Below are 24783 nucleotides of genomic sequence, written 5' to 3'. Positions count from 1 at the left end.
ACGCCTAAACTAGAAAAAGCGCGCCATCCAATATTATTATACTAATAGTTTTTAATAACGCATTCTTTCAATTTAAATTTCAACGAAGCGAACAACAAATGAATTCGGAAGACTTTTCAATCATGCTATGATGCAACATAAAAAATATCAAGCACTGATATTTTACACAAATGTGTTTTATACACTAGGGAACGCTGCAAGCTCCATACCGCCTATACTTCCGGGTTACTGTTTCCGGTGTATTTTTAAGCCATTTGGCTCTCAACGTGATCATTGTGTGTTGAGATTCTTGCAAACGTGGTATTTGATTACTTATTACTTGTGTTTACAATGCTAAAGATACTAACACTAACGTAAGATGGTGCACAGCTTGCAACAAGAACAAACAGTAATAAACAAATGGAAGGAGACCAAATCAGGACTGCCAAAAAAGCAAGTTATTCAAAATCTAGCTACCATGTCACCTTTTTTAAGAATATATCTATAAATAACTAAAACAAATTTTCACTTCAAACTCACCAGAATTACTTAATAACATTAATATCTTATGAAATACGGCAGATTTGAGCTCAGAAATTATGTAATTTACTTCTTTCATTGAAAACAAAATTATCCGTTTGGCCTCGCAAAATATCGCCTCGTAGAATAAGCTGTAGTAAGCAGTCGTAAACTTTTTAACCGGAACTAGAGCAGGTATGGAGCTCGAGATTGTTATTGTTTACATTTAAATTGAAAACACCATCAATATAGCCAAACAAGGATAGCCACTCAAAACATGGCAAACTTTGCACTTTGTTTATGTTTTGATATTAATTTTCTTGAATTTGTTTTTGACTCATAACCAGCTAGAATTTGTTGATTACAAGAATCTCTTATGAATGGTAAACTCACGAGTAAATTTAATCACCAATTACAATAATAAAACTTCTTAGAATAAATATTAAGCTTGTTTACACATCGCCTCGTAAGCACAGCATAAGCGGAAGAATACACCGGAAGTTAACTAAATTTTCTACCGTTTCAGGAAGCTTGTTATTGTTTGCATACAGTCAACCATCCATATATTTTTAGAAATTTTGACGCCCATCCATTGACATGATGTTAATATCCAAGTTCTCTTTTGGACTAGAAAACAATACAGAGTTATTAAATTGTTCGCCAAATGACCCCCTCAAAAGCAGCTATTAATAATAATTAGAAAAAAAGAGCGATACCGACAACCGACACAGACAATAATATACATTATATGTAAGCTACACAGAGTTTTTTTTAACCCACCTCCTATAATACTTGCATCATCATCAATTTTAGCGAAACCTGTGCAAACTATATAGAGTAACGAGGAAAAAATAATTTTATTTAAAAAAAAATTTCCTTTTTTTTTTGCATATGTATAATTTTTAGAAATTTCGACACCTATCCTTTGACTTGATGCTAATATTAAAGTTCTCTTTTAAACCAAAAAATTATAAAAAAAAATAGCAAGGTATCCGTAAAATGCTCCATACAAAAATGTTAAAATTTAAACTGAAAAATTTTTGTTTTGAGTTTAGCAGCCGTATAAAAAAGCAGATTCCAGAACAAAAGAAGTGGTCGAGTTGAATTGTTCGCCTCTTGTTATAGTATTGGTTTCGAAAATTTCTGGAGGTAACACCTAATTTAGTTTTACTTTCGGTTTCCGAAATTTCGAGCATCCGGTGGAAACACCTGGTTAAGTTTTGGTTACAAAAAAGTCGCACATTTCCCATTTCTGCCCACTTGAATGCTTTATTTTAATTTCAATTTTGGTTTTAGTATTTTTTAGCGGTGGCAACACTCATTTATTTAGATTTGATATTTGAAGATGGCAACACTCAATTTGGTTTCGGTTTACAAAATATGTAGGCGGAACAGTTTTGGTTTCCGTTTCCGTACTAGTTCATCCGATACTCGTGGTTCCATCTGATGATTAAAATAACTATACATTTTTATACGTCATAGGTGTTGACACTGATGGCGCTATCTAGGTATAAAAGTCATAACTAATTACATTATTAAAAATAATATTTGGTTATAAAAATATACATACTTCGACATGGGATTTTAACCCGCGAGCACCAAGACAAAATGCTTCCATTGGATACTGATTTGTCAGGTACGCTAACCAGTATCGAATAAACGAATACAGTACGAAAGGAAATTTATGATTTTAAGCTATAAATTCAAACTCGCACGCAGTTGTTGGTGAAAACTTAGTTTAATTTTTTTTTGTTTTTGAAATGACCATTCTTAAATATTAAATTAAAATAGTTTAAACACATGAGATTTTGATTTATTTTACTTCTTAGCTGTGACCATGCCTTCATTATTATTTATCGAATGGTAACATTACATCATTGCCGGCCGTAGTTAATAGAGTCCTAAAAATTTTGAGTGGAAATCTTTAGTGGAATGAAATAAATGAAAAAAAATTAAATAGTGCTATAATTAATGATGCCGGCTACAATTTAAATACAAATTCATTTTAAACGAAGTTGAAATGGTTAAAAAAATTTTTAACACCCAAAAATAAAATAAGATTTACATTCCTCAAAATGTTCAGAAGGTGTAGTAGTTGTTCAAACCACTATCCAATTAAGGCATAGAGAATCGAAAAAATCTAGCTTCCTTTGATATCATAATAAGTTAAGCTAAAAAAAAATTAAGCAATTACTTTAAGTTAAATTTAAAAGTTAATTTTTAAGTAATTACAAGCTTTTTCTCTACCTGTTAGTATGAGCTTCGACACCCATTGATGTTGAAGGAGTTGGGAGAAATCAATTAAATAATAAAAATCTTAAAAGAAGTTGGAAGTTTGTATAAGTGAGTCATTAATAAACAAAATATACATCCTTTTTATTAGAGACATTTATTATGCATAAAACGATGCGTACATTAAACTCAGTGATCAATAGACAAGAAATATATTACATAAATATTAAATCATGCAAACATTTTTTTCTTCTTTTTTTTGCGAATTCAAGAAAAATTTATATTTACTTAGCTGACTGACATATCATCATTTCGCAAGCTATAGTGTCTGTGGGCAAGGGAAATAATGCCATCCTCCAAAATATGACTCTTTTCATTATTAAATAATAATGAAAGTTTATTTTCTATGCCAAAAAAATTCAGCAAATATTTAGTATTTAATTTAGTAATAATAATAATTATTATTATTATTAAATTAATTATTATTATTATTAATATTATTATTGATATTATTTTATTTAATAATGGTCGAAAATATTTTAATTGCATGGTAGAAATTTTTTTACGTAGTTTAAAAGTATCTAATTTTACATTGCAAAAAAAAAAAAAATTTGAGTAAAATCTGTTTAATAGTTCCTGAGAAATCAAATTTTAAAAAAGTCGTATATTTAAAATTCAATTACTCAGGAACTATTTAACCGATTTCGCTCAAATTTTGCATTTTGCCATGTAAAACTAGATACTTTAAAATGATGTAAAAAATTGTACACCTTACTACTCAAAATCTTTCGACTATTATTAAATAAAATAATAAAAAATAATATTTATTTACTGAAATTAATTTTTTGTTTGGAATTACGAATAAACTTTGGATAAACGAATTTTATAATTGTGGGTAAAAATATTTCAATTCACTTAAAAATTTCTTTAGATATGGCGAAATACACAAAGAGTAAAATTAGCATTAAGGGGTCAAAACTTTATAGCACTCTCCTGACCAAAGTATGGGGACCATATTTCCCAGATTGCAGTTACCCCATTATATCTGAAGAAAAGAAATCTGAATCCGTCTTAAAAAAGGTATGGTTATGTGGTTATTCAGAGAAAGTACGTTTTTGTGTCCGATTTCGCAACTTAAAATATCATCTGCACTAATTAGTTAGCATATTGAAAGTTACCCCCTCTAACCATTAAACTTGAGTCTCGGAGCGTGAAGTCTGATCATTAGATGACAAGTTATTTAGGGTGGCCCGTTCTTTTTTTTTTGGTGCACTGTACACATTCGAATATCCACTTGGCTCCTTAGTTTCTCTATTGTCTTTCTAAAAATTTCAATTACTCATTAGCTTATAGAAATCCTTATGGAAATCGGTCTTGGAATTATTTCTTAATTTAGTACTAAAATCTATGTAGCTCTGGAGACATGGTGATTGATTGAATTGCAAAACACGGTGTATTTTTGTTAACTTAAGTCCTAACTTCAAATAAAGTTTTCCTTTTTTTTAATAATATATAACATATTTCTCTTTGGGTTCCAATGTTTTCAAAAGACGTAGTAGTTAACAGTTAGACGGGGGCTTATTTTCGTGTTTCTATTATCAATTTCGATTATCAATTTTTGATTATCAATTATTACGATTATCAATTTTCTATTGGTTACATCTATATCAAAGAAAGGTTCGCTAGATCAATAGTCCTTCGTATTATTTTTTATTACAAAAAATGAACTTTCAGTATTGAAAATAATTTAGTTTCTTCCAGATATCCATAATTTCATTGTTAGTTTTGGGATTAACCCTTTTGAAGGCCGTGGTAAGTATACTTACCACCACGTTTTACCACTTTTAATTTAGGTTTCCATTTTTCAAAAACTTCAGCTTTCTTGAAGTAAGTTTGAATAAAATTGGTAACCATTTGTCACTTTAAAAAAACGTATAAAAGTTATAAAATACATAATTCTTACTGAAGTTTGTAGCATTTAAGGAATTTATTTTATAAATGAAGAAAAATAAAAGTCAGTAAGTTCCTAATAGGGTCATGTTAAATAGTTACTCTTTAATTTATAAAAATGCCATATTTACCACCAAAAAAATGGCATTTTTATAAATTAAATGAGTTTTTTTAATATATATCAATTACTGTTCTTAAAACAATTTCAATTCCAAAAATACTTTAATTTATTCTTACAAGAAATAAAGGGCCCGTTAAAGGGTTAAATGAATATTACTTTCTGACATTTAATGTTCATCGCAGCCTCTAAGTAGAGTTTTATCGGCATCAGGCATGATTTAAAAAGCCAGTTTTTTTTCAAAAAAACCGGACAAAGCTGGCAAGGCTGGATAGTTGACATTTCTGATTATGTTGCAATTTTCAGGATATATTATTTATGTAAATTAGACAAGTATTTTCTATTTTTGACAAAAAGTTTTTTTTCCCTCAAGGCTTTGGTGAAACTAAAGATCCTCTGAAATTTCTTGAAAATACGTCTATTTATATGCAGTTAAATGAGTGAAAGACGGCATGGAACATTTTTTTTTGTGTTCAATTACATACTTCGACACATTACTATTAGGGAGACCGGAAAAGTAATGTCGTTACGGCGCATTAAATATTCATTAGTCCTAAAAACATTAATTTTTTTTCCTATCCATTTCGATTCATTTTCGATCCGGCAGTGAAAAGTTGCTGCTAATGAGGGTGAATTCATTATTAATTAAAAGTAAAATCTAGATAATAAATATGAAATGCACCGAAACGTCATTACTTTCTGGTCCCCCTAATATTAAGACATGAATACTTTCAATGGAAATTTGAACTGAAGATCAAAGTTCAATGTTCTAAGGTTTAATTATTATTAATTATTTCCAGATTCAACTATTTTATAAATTATTGCTTAAACTGTTCGTGAGTAAATTGAATACAGCAAGCTGTAAATCGCTTTTTTTCCCTTTTTTTTGTTTTTGAAATGTGATTTTGGCCCAATATGAATATCTGAAATTAACACTCTCCCCCCGAAGTGAGCTTTAGCTTCAATCTCTACAGTCTACACACTATAAATTAACATAGGGGAGGGTCAATAAATTGAATCCGTCGGAAAAAGACTTATTTATTCAGACAGTTTTTATGTCTCTTAAAATACTGTCTGCATTAATTGATTAGCATATTTTTTAAGGTTAGACTATCTAACCATTAAGTTTGAGTTCTATTACGTGAAGATGCGATCAGTAGATCAAAAGTTACTCAGGATGTTAACTTTTTTATTACATTCAATAGCGGAGCATTTTAAACATATTCAGAGCTTATCACAGATTTTGCTATACTACGTATCATTTGTAAAGCTTAATGATACAGACAAGTACTATTTGCAAACAACAGTTTTTGACTCAGCTGTTCATTTTTTTTTCCTAATTCCGACAATTTTTTTCTCGGTGTGCATCTTACTGCAGCTCAATGCATTTAATATTGAAATATGCGAAACATGTTTTGAAGTAAAACTTATTCCGACGTGCTATCAGTTAACTAGGCACAATGATAATTTGACTTTTAACTACCAATTCTAGCTTATACAGAACTGGTTGGGATGCAGAAAATGAAAATTTAAGTAGCTTCTCAGTTTCAACTTTCATTTCAGTACTATAACAAAACAGTAGATTCCCTTTTTCTAACCTCAATAGTATGACTCTAAAGTTTTTATTTGTTGTATTAAAAAATATGAAGGGCAATTCAAAACTAGACGAACAAATTTCTAGGAAGGGTAATATAACTCGGCGAGTCAGGTTATAACTATGTATAAGTAAAGTAGACGACTCACACACACAGAGATTATATAGCAATGGTGGTTCAGAAATGTAATCCTAACAAAAAAGATGGGTTATTATAGTGTGCAGCAATGTAGCTCAGCTGTAAAGATAAAAATATGAATCCATCACAAATTGACAACTAAAGACAAAGACCATAAGCATAAAACAAGTCATGACTTTCTTGATAATTAATGCTCGAAGTTTCAGTAATTCGCATGGAATCGTTTGGAATATATAGACACACTCATGGACAAAAAAATTAGCGCACCAAGCTAAGGTGCGCTAATTGTTTTGTCCATGAGTATATATATATATATATATATATATATATATATATATATATATATATATATATATATATATATTATATATATATATATATATATATTATATATATATATATATTATATATATATATATATTATATATATATATATATATATATATATATATATATATATATATATATATATATATATATATATATATATATATATTATATATATATATATATATATATTAGTTTACTTAACCCAGGTAAAATGGAAAAAAAACCTGCTTATATCTGCCACTCTGTTATTTGTATTGCAACGGAAAGGGTTTGTAGTTAATTATAATCCTGACACCGCATGATTGATCTTCGTAGAATAAACTTGAATACGGTAATTTAAATATGCTGAAGAATTATCACTGGCCTGAAGTGATAATTCTTCAGCATATATATCAGCTTATAATATTTTTCCCTGCTTATCATACAATTTCCTTAAATACGTTTCTATACAACTCCTATTTTAACTAATGTTCTCGTACCATGCTTATTTTTCAATCATCTTTTACGGTGGTCAGACCATAGTTAGATGATGTTCATTATCTATCTTTTAAAGATGATGTTTTTTCGCCATCTATCTTTATATATACCTTTTTAAGTACTCTCTTTCATATCTTCTTAAACGCGCTATTTCATGTTTTCTGAAAATTCGTTCAAGTTGAGGATATCTTTTTCCTTTAAATATCTCTTCATTATGATATCAGTATTTCTTCCTCAACCAATAGACATTTTTTTAATGATCATGAACTTTACATAAAGATAATTTACACGATTCTGAATCTCGGCTCTATTGATCGCGTTAAATCATATTCTCAAAGTCATAATATTAGCAAAAGACGAACTGATGTATAATACATAAAAGTTATTCTAGCAAACTGTTCCAAGCTGTAAAGGATGATTTAATTTCCCATTCACTGGAATGCGATAAAAATATGTTTGGTGCAAATGAGATACTTCAGGTAAAAAAAAAAAAAAAAACTACATTTCACCTGGCATTTTTTCACGCTTTGAAACTGTATACGAATCTAGAATTTTTTGAATATATAGATAAAATACAACAACATTTTTTATATACCAATATATTTGACGCTAAATTTTCTTTTAGGTAGCATTTGCTGTATATTATTTGAAGTCAAGCCATCAACTTGTATCAGAAATCGTAAATGGCTAAATGATTCTCAGTCATGAAATTTTTAATACATTTTTTTGCACTTTAATCACTGAAGAAATGAGAATAGATGCGATAGTGATCAGCACTTACAGAACCTTGCTTACCTTGGTAGTTTTAACGGCTAGCTTCTTCACATTTGTGCTTGGCGTTAAATAAATGGTTTGGCAGAAAAGACACCTCTTCTTTACGTCAAAGTCAATAGTTAAAAATTAATATGTTTGATAATCAGTCGTGAAACTGCTGGACACACAATATTTTTTTTTTTCAATTTTGGATAATCTTAATTTTTAGCTTGTACAATAGCATAACTTCCAGCTTCACTATTAATCCACTCTTTTAAGAATTAAGACGTCTGAGAAGGTAAGTTGTTTTTTGTTTGGATTTCTTACTTTTATTCATTCGAATTAAAAGAAAAAAAGTAATTTTCGGATAGTGAAACCTTTTATTAAGCATCAACTGAAAATATTCAAATGAAATTGAAGAAAATATTTTCAGAAAAACCCAATTCCACATCGTTTAACGAAATATCAAAATTGGCTACTAGAAATACAAGTCAACTATCAGAGAATTAAGAGAACGTTTAGGCAATTTTATTTTGTTGTTAATCTTATTTGGGTATATTTGGACCAAATTACCTCCCAGACACAAAAAAAATATATTCAAAAAAGTTTGAAATAGTAAATATATTTTCAAGTTGGATGTTTGCATTAAGTTATCTCCAGCAAGTCAGCAAGCATAAACTGAAAAAATTAAATTATATTTCAATTAACAAAATATTAAAATCAATGATTATAGAAGACAAGTTAACGCTCAGAAAATGAAGAGAATGTTTAAGCAGTTATGTTTCAGTTGTTGTATATTTTTTATGTATTGGTAATTGTATCAATTAATATCTTATTTTAGGTAAAACTACGGTATTGGACCAGACAATCGCTTATACAAAAAATGCGCTAATAAACGCTAAAAATAGCGAATATTAAATATTGTTTCTTCATAAATGTCTTTATGAAGAAAAGGTAAAAAGTTTTTTACATCGAAACAGAATTTAAAAAATATATAAAAAAGTTTCACATTGAAATTGAAACAAAGAACAAAATGAAAGTTCACAAAAAATATTTTTTAATGTTGAGACGGGAAAGTTGGGACTAAGTATCGAGGGTTTTCCCTAGTTTTCAACCCCTAAAAAGTAATTAAAAATCAATTTTTTGTTTAGTTTTAAAATTTAAGACAGTATATGCATTACCAGAAATTCTCATAAATAGACAAATTAATATTCTAAAATGCTATAATGAAATAATTTTCAGTTTTTTAAAAATTTAATTGTAACGCATACTTAGGCTTGTGTACTCATTACATGTATGTTTTATAAGCTTTTGTCGAAGTGTACAGATAGTACAAGATAAAGAAGGACATACAACAATATATTCAGGGTCACGTTGGGATTCGAACCCACTACCGCTGCATATCGTTTGACAGAACAGCAAAATCCCTCGGCCAAGGTGGTCTCTTATCAATTGTTCATTAATAATTACACATGCATAGTTAGGCTTGTGTGCTCCTTACAAAGTACGATTTACATACCCCGCTTTCTGGGAGCGTACCAAGGATCTTTAAATCCGTAGCCGGATGCTTTAACCCCCGACTAGGATGAATTACAAATATTCATATTGAAGTCGCTGCACACACTTCTCTGGTGACCGAGTTAAGTTTGACTCATTGTCAGACTTAAGTGTTCTCGTGATTGAAAGGTCGCGTGGTCATGTGGCAAGTCACCATTTCAGTGCAGTTTGAGCTTTAAGTTAATTAAGAGTCATGCATTGTATGAGTCGAGTCAAGGTGGTTGAAGCGTACTGCAGCTTTGTCTAGAAATGATGGAGTTGCGTGTTTGTTGTCTGTATTCATCAGTGTGATCTATTGCTCGTCTGCACCAGCAGGGATTAAACCAGGAAATTTTGAGTTCGCAGCCGGAGGCTCTTAACTTCGTGGAAGAGGTATACAGCCCCAATCAGGATGAAATAGGCAACTTTGTATGTTTAGAAACACATACTAGAATTGTATGATAGATGTTCTTTGGCTCCGGTTGAGATCATACTAGAGAATTTTAGATCCATAACAGAGGGCTGTGAACAAAGTGGAAAAAGGTGTATAGTTCTAATCAGGGTGAGATAGGCAGTTATGTATGTTTACCGACACACGCTAGAATTGCACGAGAGATGCTCTTTGGCACCGACAGAGATCATATTAGGGAATTTCAGGCCCATAACCGGAAGCTCTAAATGACGTGGAAAAATGTGTACAGCACCAATCAGGGTGTGATAGGCAGTTTTGTACAGTTACCCCCAAGCATTAGAATTGCGTGAGATATGTTCTTTGGATTAAACCAGGAACTTTTGAGTATATTTGCCGGATTCTCTAATCACAGTAGAAAAGGGTGTACATCCCTGTTCAAAATGAGTTTGGCAGCTTTGTATATAGTAGCCACCGTCGCAAGGTTTCGACAAGCATTTCCTCAGACAAACATGATTTAGCAAACGTTATTAAAATTATTTTATACCTTTGTCGAACCAAGCTTTGATTGACAGATAATTACAAACTTATTAGCATTGAAAGGGACCAAGCCTCCACACGGTTTCTTATGAGTAGTTTGATCAGACCACTATGAAGGCAAACCAGTTTACGAAAGAGCCATTTAATAGAAAATCTAGTAAAAATAAGAAAGTGGTAGCAAATATATGTCTAAAAATTTGCTTAAACTATGAATATGATTGGTTTGTCCTATTCACTTGTCAGCCACTACAGATTTAATTCTCAAATATATATGGTAAAATTATCTCAATTACTTTTAAATAAGAATTTGGGTACATGCGCACAACTGGTACACTTTTTAAATAGTCTGCGTACACTACTTATAAAATACCGTGTGGTGGGTTTCTGATGTAGGAGGTGATGCCAAGTGTTAATGAAAATCCCTTGTAATAGAGGAATATTGACTAAATGAAATCCTCTTTAATTAGCTTTTAAAGATACTGAACAGATATACACCAACTTTTTTTTGACTAGACAGCAGTTTGCTTATACTACTGGCTTTAAAAAAGTTTTAAGTTCTACAGATTAGATTGTCATTTTATTTTGGAATCTACGAAACGTTTTTTCTTTCAAACTACATTTACACTTTCTCTTTATATTTTATTCAATTTTTCAAAAATTAAATATTGAATTCTTGAAGTCTCGAACGGTGACAAAAATCAGCGTACTTAAAAATTGAAATAAGTTAAACACATCATTTAACTCACATTAAATACTACATGTAACTCATAGCATATTTTGTTACAAAATTATGGTTTCAGATTAAAAATGAGGGAAAATATTTGCGGTGTTCAAGGTAGTAAGCATCCTGTGGACAGAGTGTTGATAATAACTTCATTTAACTAATAACGTGATTAATCTGCAGGATGAAGTAACTAATAACTTGATGTAACTAATTACTTGATATAATTAACAAGAAGGATAATTATGTCATTGGTAACACTTATCAGTAATTTGTAAGCTTTCAAAGCTTTCAGAAGCAACTTAAGCTCATATCATGCACTGTAAAAAATACTCGTTATTTCTCCACAGATTTAATGATTTAAAACCGTTTTGTTGGCAAAACGGTTTTTCAACCTAACAAAAAATGGATTAAAACCATCAATTGAAATTCTAGTTTTTGCCATGCAGTTTTGAGTTTCATAATATAATTTAACCTTTTCTTCAATTCTTTTATGATTATTTTCTATACTTTTTAACAACTACTTTATATTTTTAAACAGCATATAAATAAAATTGCTATTTGAGTTTACAGTCAAATTGATATAATAATGAAGTGAAATTCTCACTATCACAATTTTTTCCCAATAAAACACTTGAGCCGCAGTGGCATATTTTTTTTGTAAGAACTTGTTTTGTTGGAAAAAAACAGTTTTATTACGGATTTTCACTATCACAACTTTTTTCACTATTACAATTTTTTCACTATCGCAATTTTTTCCTAATAAAACACTTGAGCCGCAGTGGCAGATTTTTGTTGTAAGAACTTGTTTTGTTGGGATAAAAAAAAATTTTGTTACGTCATTGTTACAAATTTTTTTTTTCTTGTAATGGTAAAAAACCACTAAGGCTATGGTTTTGCTTTGTACATTGTTTGTTCGTCATTGTTACAAAAAAAAATTGTTCTTGTATGGTAAAAAACCACTAAGGCTATGGATTTGCTTTGTAAATCTTATGGTTATGCATAGCCAACCTGATGGGTATGGCTTTCATTGTCATAATGTAGCCTTTTAGGGAAGTGTACCCTTTTTCCGAAAATACTCATAGATTTACTGAAGGCAGTTAAGCAATTGAAAGTCGATTCAATTGTTGAACCTCGGGATATCATCGTCCAAAACTATTAAGTAATAAAAGTGCGCTAATAAAAATAGAAGACCATGGTTACATTCCTTGTGATTTGTAATAGAAAAAATAAAGACTACCATCAAAAAGTTTCAAAATTGCTCAACACAATAACTAATAACCTTGTATTATAACTTAATACTTCCTCTTTCTTACAGGTCAAAAAATGAAGCCAACTCTGGCCATTTTACTTTTATTATTAATGCTTCCTTTAGTTTCCAATCGCCTAATTGTTATTCGAACAGGAAATGATAACCTTTGGGACGAATACAAAGTAAGATATCTCATCTTTAAATTCAACATCAATCATTGATTAATTAGATATTACATGTATAACAAATTATTAAAATATATATGGGTCTCTTACTTTTTTTATGAAAATAATATAAATTTCTAAATTTTTCTTTTAAGCACTTTTTTTTTTTTAAGCTTTTTTTCTAGAAATGTGTTATAATTTAAACAATGATGAAAGTGTTATAAGTAATATAATGTCATATTAACCATTATGTAATAAGCAAAATCGGCTTAGTAGAGAAGGGTAAGAGATATGGAGATCATCTAGCAAAATGCGTTTTTAAGAAAACGTTATTTAATGTCCCTCACTAATGCTAAAAGTCTACTCAAAATATTAATGGATAAAAAATTGATAATTATGCAAATAAGACGGTACATATTATAAGTAGCATTTAATTTACGTCACATCGGAGCTGCACAATGGACTATTTTATTATTCCTTATACACTATCTACCAATAAGTATGAATTCTTGGCCATAGATGGCGCCACTGGAAAACAAAGAACAATCGCACCCCCTCTGCTTAAACAGGCATACGTCAACAACAACAGCCAATAAGTATTTGGACACGCGTGATTGAAAAGAAAAACTAACTTTATTCATAATCAATAGTTGGTAGAGCCTCCACGAGAGGCAATTACAGCGTGAACCCTCCGGGGCATAGTTTCCACAAGTCCCTGTGTGACGACTAGTGGTATTTTCTTCCACTCGGCTTGGAGAAGACATGTCAGTTCATTCACAGATTTTAAACGGGTAGTACACCCCTTAATTCAGCGATCCAACTCGTCCCAGAGGTTCTCGATTCAGGCTCAGGTCTGGGCAGGCCAGTCCATTCGATTAACCCCATTGGCACCATATCAAGCTTTGGTGACCCTCGCAACATGATAGCTGGCACTGTCGTCCTGGAAGTAACAGCGGTCCACCCCGTAAAACTGCCTCAACGTAGGAAGCACATTGTCATCCAAAATAGTGCAGTAGGCATCTTGCATGGGACTAATGCCGATGTTGTTCCCTACACGATATATACTGGCGGAGGGCGCAACGTATCTCAGGACCGCAGATATATTCATTTGCATAGGTGTCCAAATACTTATTGGTAAATAGGGTATAACCGACGTTGAACAGTCGACTTAATTGAATTTACGACTATCAATGTTCAACTCCGTAGCCTTGTAATTTTTTACCCGGTTGACATGGTAACTCCTGGATCAAGCATTGAGTCAAACTAGCCCTCGGGGAGGACTATTTGATGAAACTAACCCGCATTTGCGTTACGTGGAGGGGAAAACCGCAAAAATCTTCTACGGTTAGCCCGGTGACAAGAGGATTCTAATTCATGACCACTGAGGATATATTTACGTCAGCACTGTGGTCGGTGCAAGCCGGTAGCAGAATTCGTATCAACCAGCCACCATTGAAATTTGAAGATGGGCCACTTCATAGGAAGGCGAACACTCTATCCCCTCAGCCACCGCGGCGTGCAATGGGCTATTAGCGACTATCTGAGAAATATCTCTGAGGATGATCTGAAGACATGCCATCTCAATTTTGATCCGCTGCAGAAGGGATGGCAGCCCCATCTCCACGTGAAGTTGAGCACTTTACGGTTGAACAGTTTAACGAGGGCCGATCCCGCGCATCTGCGGTCCCTTTCCAGGCTGATCAAAATGGTCAACCACCAGCTCACTGAGCGCTGCCAGTCATAATTCTGTGTTTTGACACTGAAGTAGGTGCTTCATAATAGTATCAAATGACCGTATGCCTGTTCACATGACATTATTTGTGCATTTTTAAAATTGTTTTATGCTTATACAAAGTCTGTGTAAGTTAAGAAGTACACTGTAGCAAGCTGTATATTTTTTCCTTTTATTTATTTAGAAAATAACGGGCCACACAATCGTTTCATTTTGATACTTTCATTTCGATACTTCATTTCGACACTTTCTTCAGTGTCGAAACACAGAATGAGAATACTTTAACTCTGTGTTTTGACACTGAAGTGTTTCATAATAATATCGAATGACCGCATGTCTGCTCACATGGCATTATTATTTCATTTTTTAAATTGTTTTATGTTTAGACAAAGTCAGTGTAAGTTAAGAAGTACACTGTAGCCAGCTGTATATTTTTTCCCTTTATTCATTTAGAAATTTTATGAAAAAGATTATACACCCGAAGAAGATAGATTACGTAAACCAAGATGGATGGAATCAATGAAATTGATGTTTGATCACAACATGGCATATCATGCTGGACAAGAAAGTTTTCATGTCGGAATGAATCAATTTTCGGATATGGTAATATTTTACACTAAAACTACGTATTTCTGTAGAAAATTTTTCTAAAAAAAACTAAACTCAGTGGCGCGACAGCCCATAGAGGGCCAAGGCCTACTGTGCCCATCTCAGTTTTCCTGACCTTGGGCTCCGGTGTGCAGGAGCAGATGTTCCGGTCAGGTGGCCAGCCGAACGTGGAACCCCAGTGTTTAGTTCCCAAGCATGCTAGGTACTCATTTATCGACCCACTGAAGAGATGAACGGCTGAGGATCCGTCCCGAGGATCAAACCCAGGACCTGTGGCACGGGAGAGCGAAGCGCTACCTAGAAAATTGTTCAGATTTAAATATTTCTACAGATTAAATATTTCTTCAGATTTCTATATGGTTATTTCAGATAAAGTGTATTTTTACGTTTAAATAGGTGTATTTCAATAGGTGTACTTTTCGTTAAAATACAAATTACGTTTCAAATAGGTGTATTTTTACGTTGAAATACAAATAATTGCTAAAACTCTCAGGATTTGTCAGTCAGACATAGATTTTTTGATTTATTGATACATTAATGTGCAGTCGCAACGTTATTCAATTTTTTCAGAACTAGTCACTGAGATGATATACAATAAAAAGTAGTATAACGGTGATATATTTATTGTAATAAACATTTTAATTATAATAACAAAGATATCACCCTGAACTTTTGCCCTAATGATTGGATATTTACGAACTAGAGGGCCAATCATAATATTTCAAAAGATGACCCAAATGCGTTAATTAATTAATGCTAACTATTAATTAAGTTAAGACCGGGATAGCCTGGTCGGTCAATACCTCTGGGGGTACTGGATTGGAGATTGATCGTTCTCTGATTCAGGTCAAAATTACGATCTGTGGATGAATGAATGGGTCCGCCCTATAAACGGGCGTGACGTATGGGTGTGGCAGAAGTCGAATTCTTGGTCATAGATCGCACCCCTCTGCCTTAATAGGCATACGACAACAATAACAACAACATTAATTTAGCTACGGAATCAGTACTTTCTTTTTTGAAGAAACAAAAATTTTTTTCAACGGATTTTGATTTTTTACCATTAACCGATTAGGAAAACCGAACTTCGGAAAATATGGTCGCAATAGTTTAGTCATGAGTTAAATTCATTTGTTACAAAGATACATCCAAGTTTTTAAATTTTCTTTGATTAGTATTTATTATTTAATATAATAAGGGATGAAAAATCTTTCAGTTGTAAAGCATACCAATCGTAACTTCATTTTAATATTTGTAATTTTAAATAACATAATGCAAAATTTGAATGAAATCAGTCGAATAGTTTATCTTTCTATCGAAAAGCTCTATTTTTAAATTTTTATTTGTGAAAAATTATTCGCCCAATTTTTTTCAAGTTTTGTTGTTGTTGTAGTTCATTTACGTCGCACTAGAGCTGCACAATGGGCTATTGGCGACGGTCTGGGAAACTTCCCTGAGGAAGATCCGAAGACATGCCATTACAATTTTGATCCTCTGCAGAGGGGATGGCACCCCCGCTTCGGTAGCCCAACGACCTGCACGCGATGTCGAGCACTTTACGGTAGCACAGTTTAACGAGGACCAATACCGCACACCCTCGGTCCCTACGCTGACTGATCCAAGTGGTCACCCACCCGCACACTGACCGCAGCCAGTGACGCTTGACTTCTGTGATCTGCTGGGAACCGTGCCTTAACGATCAGTCCACAGCGGAAGTTTTGTATACCGGCATTTTAAAATATGCAGTTTAAAAAGAAGCAAATATATTTGTATACTTTACAATTAAAAATAATTCAGCCATTATTAAATAAGATAACAATAGATAACTTTAAAAAATTATTTTTTACATGGATAGATAAATGAATTTAATAATTATGTCGCAAAAATATTCGATCTGTCTTAAAATTTTCCGGTATATGGTGACAAACTCAAAAAGTGCGGACATACCCCCCCTTTTTTTTTTTTTTGATTTGATAGTCAAAATTCCAAAATCGTTGAAACAAAAAAGGTATATTTATTTAAAAAATATACATTTTTGTCTAATTATGTAACTTAGTTCATAGGCAGCACTACTTAATGAGCATATTTAAGGTCACCCCTTTGAATTATTAAGATTTTTCCTTAGTTTGTAAAAACAAAAGTTATTCAGAGTGATTTTTTTCATTGAACAGGATCGTGACAGAAAACAACCAGATAAAATTACAAAAATAAATAAATTACAAACTTTCTTTTTTGGTGAAAAGGTTTTTTTTCTTTCTTTCTTTTTCGTCCGATTAAATAGTGCGAAAAAAAAAAGAAAAGAAAACGGACCACCCTGAACAACTTTTGATCTAATAATCGGATCTTCGCGTTCTAGGATTCAATCTTAATAACTCGAGGGGATGACCTTAATGCTAATTAATAGGAGCAGACGATATTTTAAATAACAAAATCTGACACAAAAACTTACTTTCTCTGAAACATACCTTTTTTTCGACGGATACGGGTTTTTGATCCCCGAAATATAGGAGGTAACAGCAATGTGGAAAATTTTGTCCCAATTGTTGGGTTCACAAGAGCGATCCAAAGTTTGAACCACTTAATGTTAATTTTACTTTTTGCGCATTTCGTTTCGTTTTTTTGCACACAATTATAAAATTCGTTTATTCAAAAATAATTCTATGTCAAAAAATAACTTTCAGCAAACATTTATTATTTTATATAAAAAAAAAAAAATTTGGTCGAAAAGAATTTTGAATTGTAAGGTATACAATTTTTTACGCCATTTATAAGAATCTAATTTTATATGGCAAAATACAAAATTTGAGCGAAATCGGTTGAATTGCTCCTGAGAAATCGTTTTTAAAAGAAGCTATTCATTTAAAATTCGATTTCTCAGAAAATACTCAACCGATTTCCCTCAAATTTTGTATTTTGCCATGTAAAGTTACATACTTTAAAATGACGTAAAAAATTGCATACCTCACAATTTAAAATTTTTTTGACTGTTTCTTAATAAAATAATTAGAAATACAATAAATATTTACTAAAAATTATTTTAATATAATTATAATTTTATGACTGTGACCTTGTAAACGAATTTTATGACTGTGTGGAAAAATTTTTTAACTCGGTAAAAAAGTTCTCAAGATATTGTGAAATCCGCAAAAAGTAAAATAAACATTTAAGGGTCTACACTTTGAATCACTCTCCTGGCCAAACTGTGGGGACCATATTTCCTAAAATCCGAATCGGGTCTGATTCCTAGAATCGGGTCCGAAATCCGAATTCGTCAGAAAAAGGCGCGTTTATTCAGAGAAAGTACGTTTTCGTGTCTGATTTTGTAACTTAAAATATCGTCTGCACTTATTAATTAACATATTTGAGGTCACCCCCTCGAGCCATTAAGAATGAATCCTAGAACGTGAAGATCAAAAGTAATTCAGGGTGGTCGGTTTTTTTTCCGCACACTGTACATGCACATTTTAAAATAAAATAATTTACTAATTTAGTCATACAAAATTAAACTTTTCCACATATAATTTCTAGGATCATGAAGATTTCCAAAACTCATTAACAGGTTTAGAAAACGAGATGGAATGCAAAAGTAATAGCAGCATGACTTACTCACCTCCTAAAACAAATGACATACCTACTGCACTTGACTGGAACGAAAAAGGTTACGTTACTGAAGTTTTAAATCAGGTAAAACAATTTTGTAGCCAATTATTTTTAAATGTAACAGCTTAATGTTTAAGAGTATGAAACTGTGTGAATGGATGATTGTTCCTAAAAAAAACATTTGAAGATAAAAGAGGAAGAACGGTTTATGTCCATTTTCCACAAAAATGTCAATTTTGTCGCCATATGTTCTCAATTTGTCAGGACTACTAAAATTTTACAAAGCACTAACGTGTAAAATCAGTTTTCCTGGAGAGTTATTACACAGTGAAGATGAACCGTACAGGAGGTTCCTGTCCAAACACGATAATTATATTCACAACTACCGCTCCATTTGTAAGTCATTCACGGGGGCGTAAAGAAGTTAAACAATATTAATAAGCCATGAGACGTCGCCAAAAAGAAAACTTTATGACACTAGTGTCTCCATGAAGGTTGTTAAGCATCAGGATTAGCAGATCATTCACGGGGACGTAAAGAAGTAAAAAACAATATTAATAAGCCATCAGCACAGACGTCGCCACAAAGAAAACTTTATGATACCAGTGTCTCCATGAAGGCTGCTAAGCATCAGGATTAGCAGATCATTCACGGGGACGTAAAGAAGTGAAAAACAATATTAATAAGCCATCAGCACAGACGTCGCCAAAAAGAAAACTTTATGATACCAGTGTCTCCATGAAGGCTGCTAATCATCAGGATTAGCAGATCATTCACGGGGACGTAAAGAAGTGAAAAACAATATTAATAAGCCATCAGCACAGACGTCGCCAAAAAGAAAACTTTATGATACCAGTGTCTCCATGAAGGCTGCTAATCATCAGGATTAGCAGATCATTCACGGGGACGTAAAGAAGTGAAAAACAATATTAATAGGCCATCAGCACAGACGTCGCCAAAAAGAAAACGTTATGATACCAGTGTCTCCATGAAGGCTGCTAAGCATCAGGATTTATAGATCCTAAAAACCTTTTTGGTAAAATCAAAGTCTCGAGAATTTTAGGAAAACCTCACAAACGTCTGGGGGCAGGACGACTTCAGAATAGAAATGGACTGGGGAAATTCAGAAAGCGAACGAAAGGTGAAAATGAACTCGATATCGGGAAAACATTGCTGGTAGGAACATTTGCTTAATCACCCAAATTTTAGCGGTGTCTTTTCATTATCTTTCGTTATTTATTTATTTAAGTTTTTATTTATTATTTTAGTAGGGTTACCATAAACAAGAAATTGACCCTTTAGTAGTCCAAACGTAATGACATCCTTCTTATTTTTTATCCACAGCGCAGTTTATGTTCGTTTAGTCGGACTATGAAATTGATATGTACTGAGGCTTTCTTTTTTCTGGGAAGTGTTGGTACTAGAGAGGAAGTATTGATTTTAAAGAAATTTTGAGGAGAAAACTGTTCTTGTCCAATTCGATTTTTAAATTTTTTTTTCAACGACAAAATTCTTGAAAAATGTGAATAAATACTTGAGACATTCCTGTTTATTTTTATGCTTTCAATGTATATCTGCTCATGAAAATTCTCATTACTTTCAATTTGTTTTTTCTTAAAATGGACATAAATCGTTCTTTCCTCTTGTGATCTTCATTTAACAAATTAGAGAAAGTAAACAAAATAGTTTTCAGATTTGTTCTCTAAAGTTAGTATAATCTTTTGTTTCGCATTCCATTACATCAACCTAGTTGCAAAATTAAAATACTTCAAAATAAAATTGTGGGATCTTCAGAATTAACGCTATACTTAGCATAGAAAGCAAATAAGTTTAAAGAAAGTCAAAATGAAATGATAGCTCCAAATAGCTGATATTTTTATACTTTTGAAGAGAAAAAATTGCTAACAGTGTAGTTTGGAAGAAAAAAATCTAAACTGGATTTAAATTACATAATTGCCCACTTCTATGGTCGTTAGGGAAGATTTTACAAAATGGTAACAGAATGAATAAACTTAGAAGAATTTTCTAAAAATTAAGAAACTTCGCCACCGTATAACTGCTTAACTTGCAAATCTGAAATATATACGTTTGGATTGCTGATTTGCTATGGTAAACAAAACAATTTACTTTAAAATTTTGAAAACTAAGATTTATACATTAAAATATAGTAGCCTACCTCTAAGAATTATTTTCCTCAACTACCGTACAAGTTGGCAATTCTGGAATAAGCTGCTTCATCATAATGTTGTTTAAATCAGTAATTTTTTAGAAAATGCTTGAGAATTGTCCAATTAAACAAAAAATTAATAAAGCTGTGGATTAATCACTTTCCACAGAGGTGCAGTTTTATTATTATTAATTCCTTTTAAATTACAAGAAATTACATTAATAAATTCACTCGTATTTCTGAAAAGAAGAAAAAATTATTTAATCGAGAATTGTGTGCTGACTAATTTGTATTTCTGGCTGCATTACTTTTGTGTGTTGATTAGTCTGCTATACCAAACAAATCTATTTGATTTTTAATCAGGGAAAATGTGGTGCCTGTTACTTTCGTTTGTAACCTGTTATTACTTTTGTTTGTTGATTAGTCTGTTATACCAAACAAATCTATTTGATTTTTAATCAGGGAAAATGTGGTGCCTGTTACTTACTTTTGTTTGTAACCTGTTATTACTTTTGTTTGTTGAATAGTCTGTTATACCAAACAAATCTATTTGATTTCTAATCAGGGAAAATGTGGTGCCTGTTGGGCGTTTTGTTCAGTAGCTTCCTTAGAAGGGCAACTAAAGAGAATGACTGGAAAACTTGTTAAACTCAGCGAGCAGAATCTAATAGATTGTTCAAACCAAGCAGGTAATTTATGTACATTGTTTCTAATTATAAATCCAACCTAAGAAAATGTATATCCAGGGACTTATTTTAGAAAGAATGCTCAAGGCACATGTCCAATAAAACTCTAAGATATTTTCAAACTTCATATTAATTATCTTTTGTATCAAGTTGTCAATGTCATCTCTAGAAAAGGCTTGGTGCATGAACCAGATTAAATCTAAATTTTCCAAAGAATTTTTATTGTATTTTTTCTTTAATTCGTGCAAGCAGCGAGCACTAATGAGACGTTCTTCTTGCACTAATGAGTCTTCTTTCGTATGCAGTGGCGTACATAGGCGCACCATCGCAAGATTTAAAAGTACATCCTATTTTTAAAATTACCATAAAAAATTATAATATGAAGAAAAAATCACTATGATGATGATACATTCGAGTACTAATAACTTTTTATTTTGTTTAAGATAATAAAAATCGTAATTGCGATGAAAAAGCAGAATTCAGAAAAGGTATTCAATTGAAACATAGGATATCCTTTATGAACTCTTACTTCTTGTTGAACGACTCAAATTCGTATCTCGGCAATGGCTAATCGATTGATATATTGCTCTTGGCTTCTATCGACCATGGTAAACTAAACTAAACTCAGTGGCACAACAGCCCATAGAGGGCCAAGGCCTACTGTGTCCATCTCAGTTTTCTTGATCATTGGGCTCTAGGGTGCAAGAGTAGATGTTCCAGTTGGGTGGTCAGGCCAACGCGGAACCCCCAGTGTTTAGTTCCCAAGCATGCTTGGTACTCATTTTATCGACCCACTGAAGAGTCAATCTTGTCCGGACCAAGGACCGGTGGCACGGCAGCGCGAAGCGTTATTACTCAGCCACCAGGCGTCACTGACTATAGTGGATAAGCAAAATATGCAAAGACAGATAAATAGATTGGGATCCCTTTGTTGTCGGCTAACAGTGGGAAGTTTCTCCCCCTGTAACGAAAATGCAAATAATTCGAAAAATTCATAGCGAAGATGAGCTTACAATTACGGTCATCATCAACTAATACCAATATTTGTCATATATTTAATTTTATTTTGAGAGATTTAAAAAATTATTCAATAAAATTAAATTAGAAATGCACAAACATAGCATAAAATATATAAAGTAACGTATAAATCAATAAAAATTTTAACTTATATTTATTTTGGAAAAATTTTAAATTCAAATGTGTGTGAAACATTGTTTTTACAATGCGTTTTCCCAGCGCGATTTGTTAGGAAAAAAAATCATTACTACGTATTTTTTGCATGAGTTCAAAACTCTAATATTAGAGAAATCAGAGCTAAATATCCCTATTGCTAGTTTTTTTCTTGGTTACGTAAAGAAATTTGGCAGAAAAATTTGAGAAATTATATATTTATGAAGTTGTTCAGTATACTTTCTACTGCAAGGAAAATTCTTTCGCCAGATCCTAATTTAATGAAAGGAAAAATACTTGGAAAATATCCTATTTTCAATAATTAAAGTCCCACAGTGGACTGATCGTTAAGACACGGTTCCCAGCATATCACCGAAGTCAAGCCTCACTGGCTATGGTCAATGTGCAGGTGGGTGACCACTTGGATCAGTCGGTGTAGGGACCGAGGGTGTGCGGTATTGGTCCTTGTTAAACTGTTCTACCGTAAAGTGCTTGACTTCGCGTGCAAGTCGTTGGGATACCGGGGTGCCATCCCCTCTGCAGAGGATCAAAATTGTGATGGCATGTCTTCGGATCATCCTCAGGGATGCTTCCCAGACCGTCGCCAATAGCCCATTGTGCAGCTCTAGTGCGACGTAAAGGAACTACAACACCAATCCAATAATTAAAAGTACTTTTTAATCTAGTAGTCATAGAAAAACGAAGATATCCATATCTGGCAGTTTATAGAGCAAAACCTAAGAATATATAATTATATCAATTTTATTATAACAGGAAACAAAGGTTGCGAAGGCGGACAGATGTGCAGAGCTTTTGAATATGCAGCATTCGCTGGTGGGGTAGACACCTCGGCATCTTATCCCTTAACAAAGGAGGTAAAGATGAATATACTTACATATAATAAATAGTTCTGTAATCACCACGCTTGATATTTATTTTTAGAATCTTTGTCAAAAAGAGGGAAATTAACACTAGAAAGACGGAAACTTAGTATATACCTATATTGCCCAAAAGTAGTCAAAATGACTGGATTGTAAAAGAATGAATAATGTGTAAAGAAATTTGTTCAAAATTGATTTTTAATATTTTTTATATTATTTACAGTTATATAACAAGTTATTAGTAAATATTTACAATAAAAAAAATTATATGTTGTACAAAATTCTAAGAAATTGTATCATTATATACATCATTGTTGTTCTAATTAAAATTAAAAGCAGTCATAATGACTTCCTTAGGCAATCTAGTGTTAAAAAAATGTCATCATTAACTAGGATAGCGATATTAAAAACATAAAGTCTGTTTTCTGGAGAAAACAGAGAGAAGGGGCAGTTAGTACAAGCCCTTCAAGTTTCATAAGGCTGATTTTGATTTATTTTCGCTAACCTGAATAGCAATTAACATGATTTTAGTGAATTTTTTTTCCTTCCTAGATTGAAAATTACTTTTCTCATTTTAAGGCAAGGATTGTAAAAATATATTTATATTAAGGATGGTGATTACAGAACACTCTGACTGTCAATAGAAATAATTCGTTTATCAGTGAAGCAATTAAAATATTTATGAGAAATAAGCCAATTCTGTATGAATTGGACTCTGAGTTTCTATTACTCAAGTCTGGGTAACTAACGCATTCCAATTGTGGAGAAATAACTTGAAATTCTATACCCCCCTCTAAATATAGCAGGGACGGCTATCTAGCAACGTTGCGTTAAGTTAAAGATAAAATAGTTTCGTTGTATCAAGCTAATAATGCCTAAACATGAATTTTGTAAAATTGCATTTCTTTAACACTAGATTGCCCAAGGAAGTCATTTGGACTGCTTTTTATTTTCTATTAGAAAAACTATGATGTATATAATGACACAATTTCTTAGAATTTTGTACAACATATAATTTTTTTACAGTTAATATTTACTAATAACTTGTCATATAACGGTAAATAATATAAAACATATTAAAAATTAAAGTGCTTTAATATTAAAGAATTGTTTTTAAATATTAAAAATTAAGTTTCTTTACACATTATTTATTCTTTCAGAATCCAGTAATTTTGACTGCTTTTGGGCAATATAGGTATATACTAAGTTTCAGTCTTTCTAGTGT

The 24783-nt window shown here is 32.0% G+C and overlaps 1 protein-coding gene across 2 annotated transcripts in view; it reads left to right on the top strand.

Moving 5' to 3' along the window:
• LOC107440924 (cathepsin K) overlaps positions 1-24783 on the top strand; it is a 42662-nt gene that overhangs the window by 11364 nt on the left and 6515 nt on the right. Inside the window, exons 1-6 of one of the 2 annotated variants that reach the window (XM_043041009.3) lie at positions 8065-8389; positions 12616-12731; positions 14899-15048; positions 18583-18738; positions 21387-21510; positions 23452-23552. In XM_043041009.3, coding sequence (XP_042896943.2) covers positions 12624-12731; positions 14899-15048; positions 18583-18738; positions 21387-21510; positions 23452-23552 — 639 coding nt within the window. In that variant the 5' untranslated portion in view covers positions 8065-8389; positions 12616-12623. Of the gene's footprint in view, positions 1-8064; positions 8390-12615; positions 12732-14898; positions 15049-18582; positions 18739-21386; positions 21511-23451; positions 23553-24783 lie in introns of those variants that run through there. The other variant, XM_043041010.2, reaches the window with a different exon arrangement.

This window comes from Parasteatoda tepidariorum, chromosome 12, assembly GCF_982258835.1.
Source record: "Parasteatoda tepidariorum strain Cologne lab strain chromosome 12, Ptep-v5.0, whole genome shotgun sequence".
Lineage (NCBI taxonomy): Eukaryota > Metazoa > Arthropoda > Arachnida > Araneae > Theridiidae > Parasteatoda > Parasteatoda tepidariorum.
This window is presented reverse-complemented; position numbering and strand designations above follow the sequence as displayed.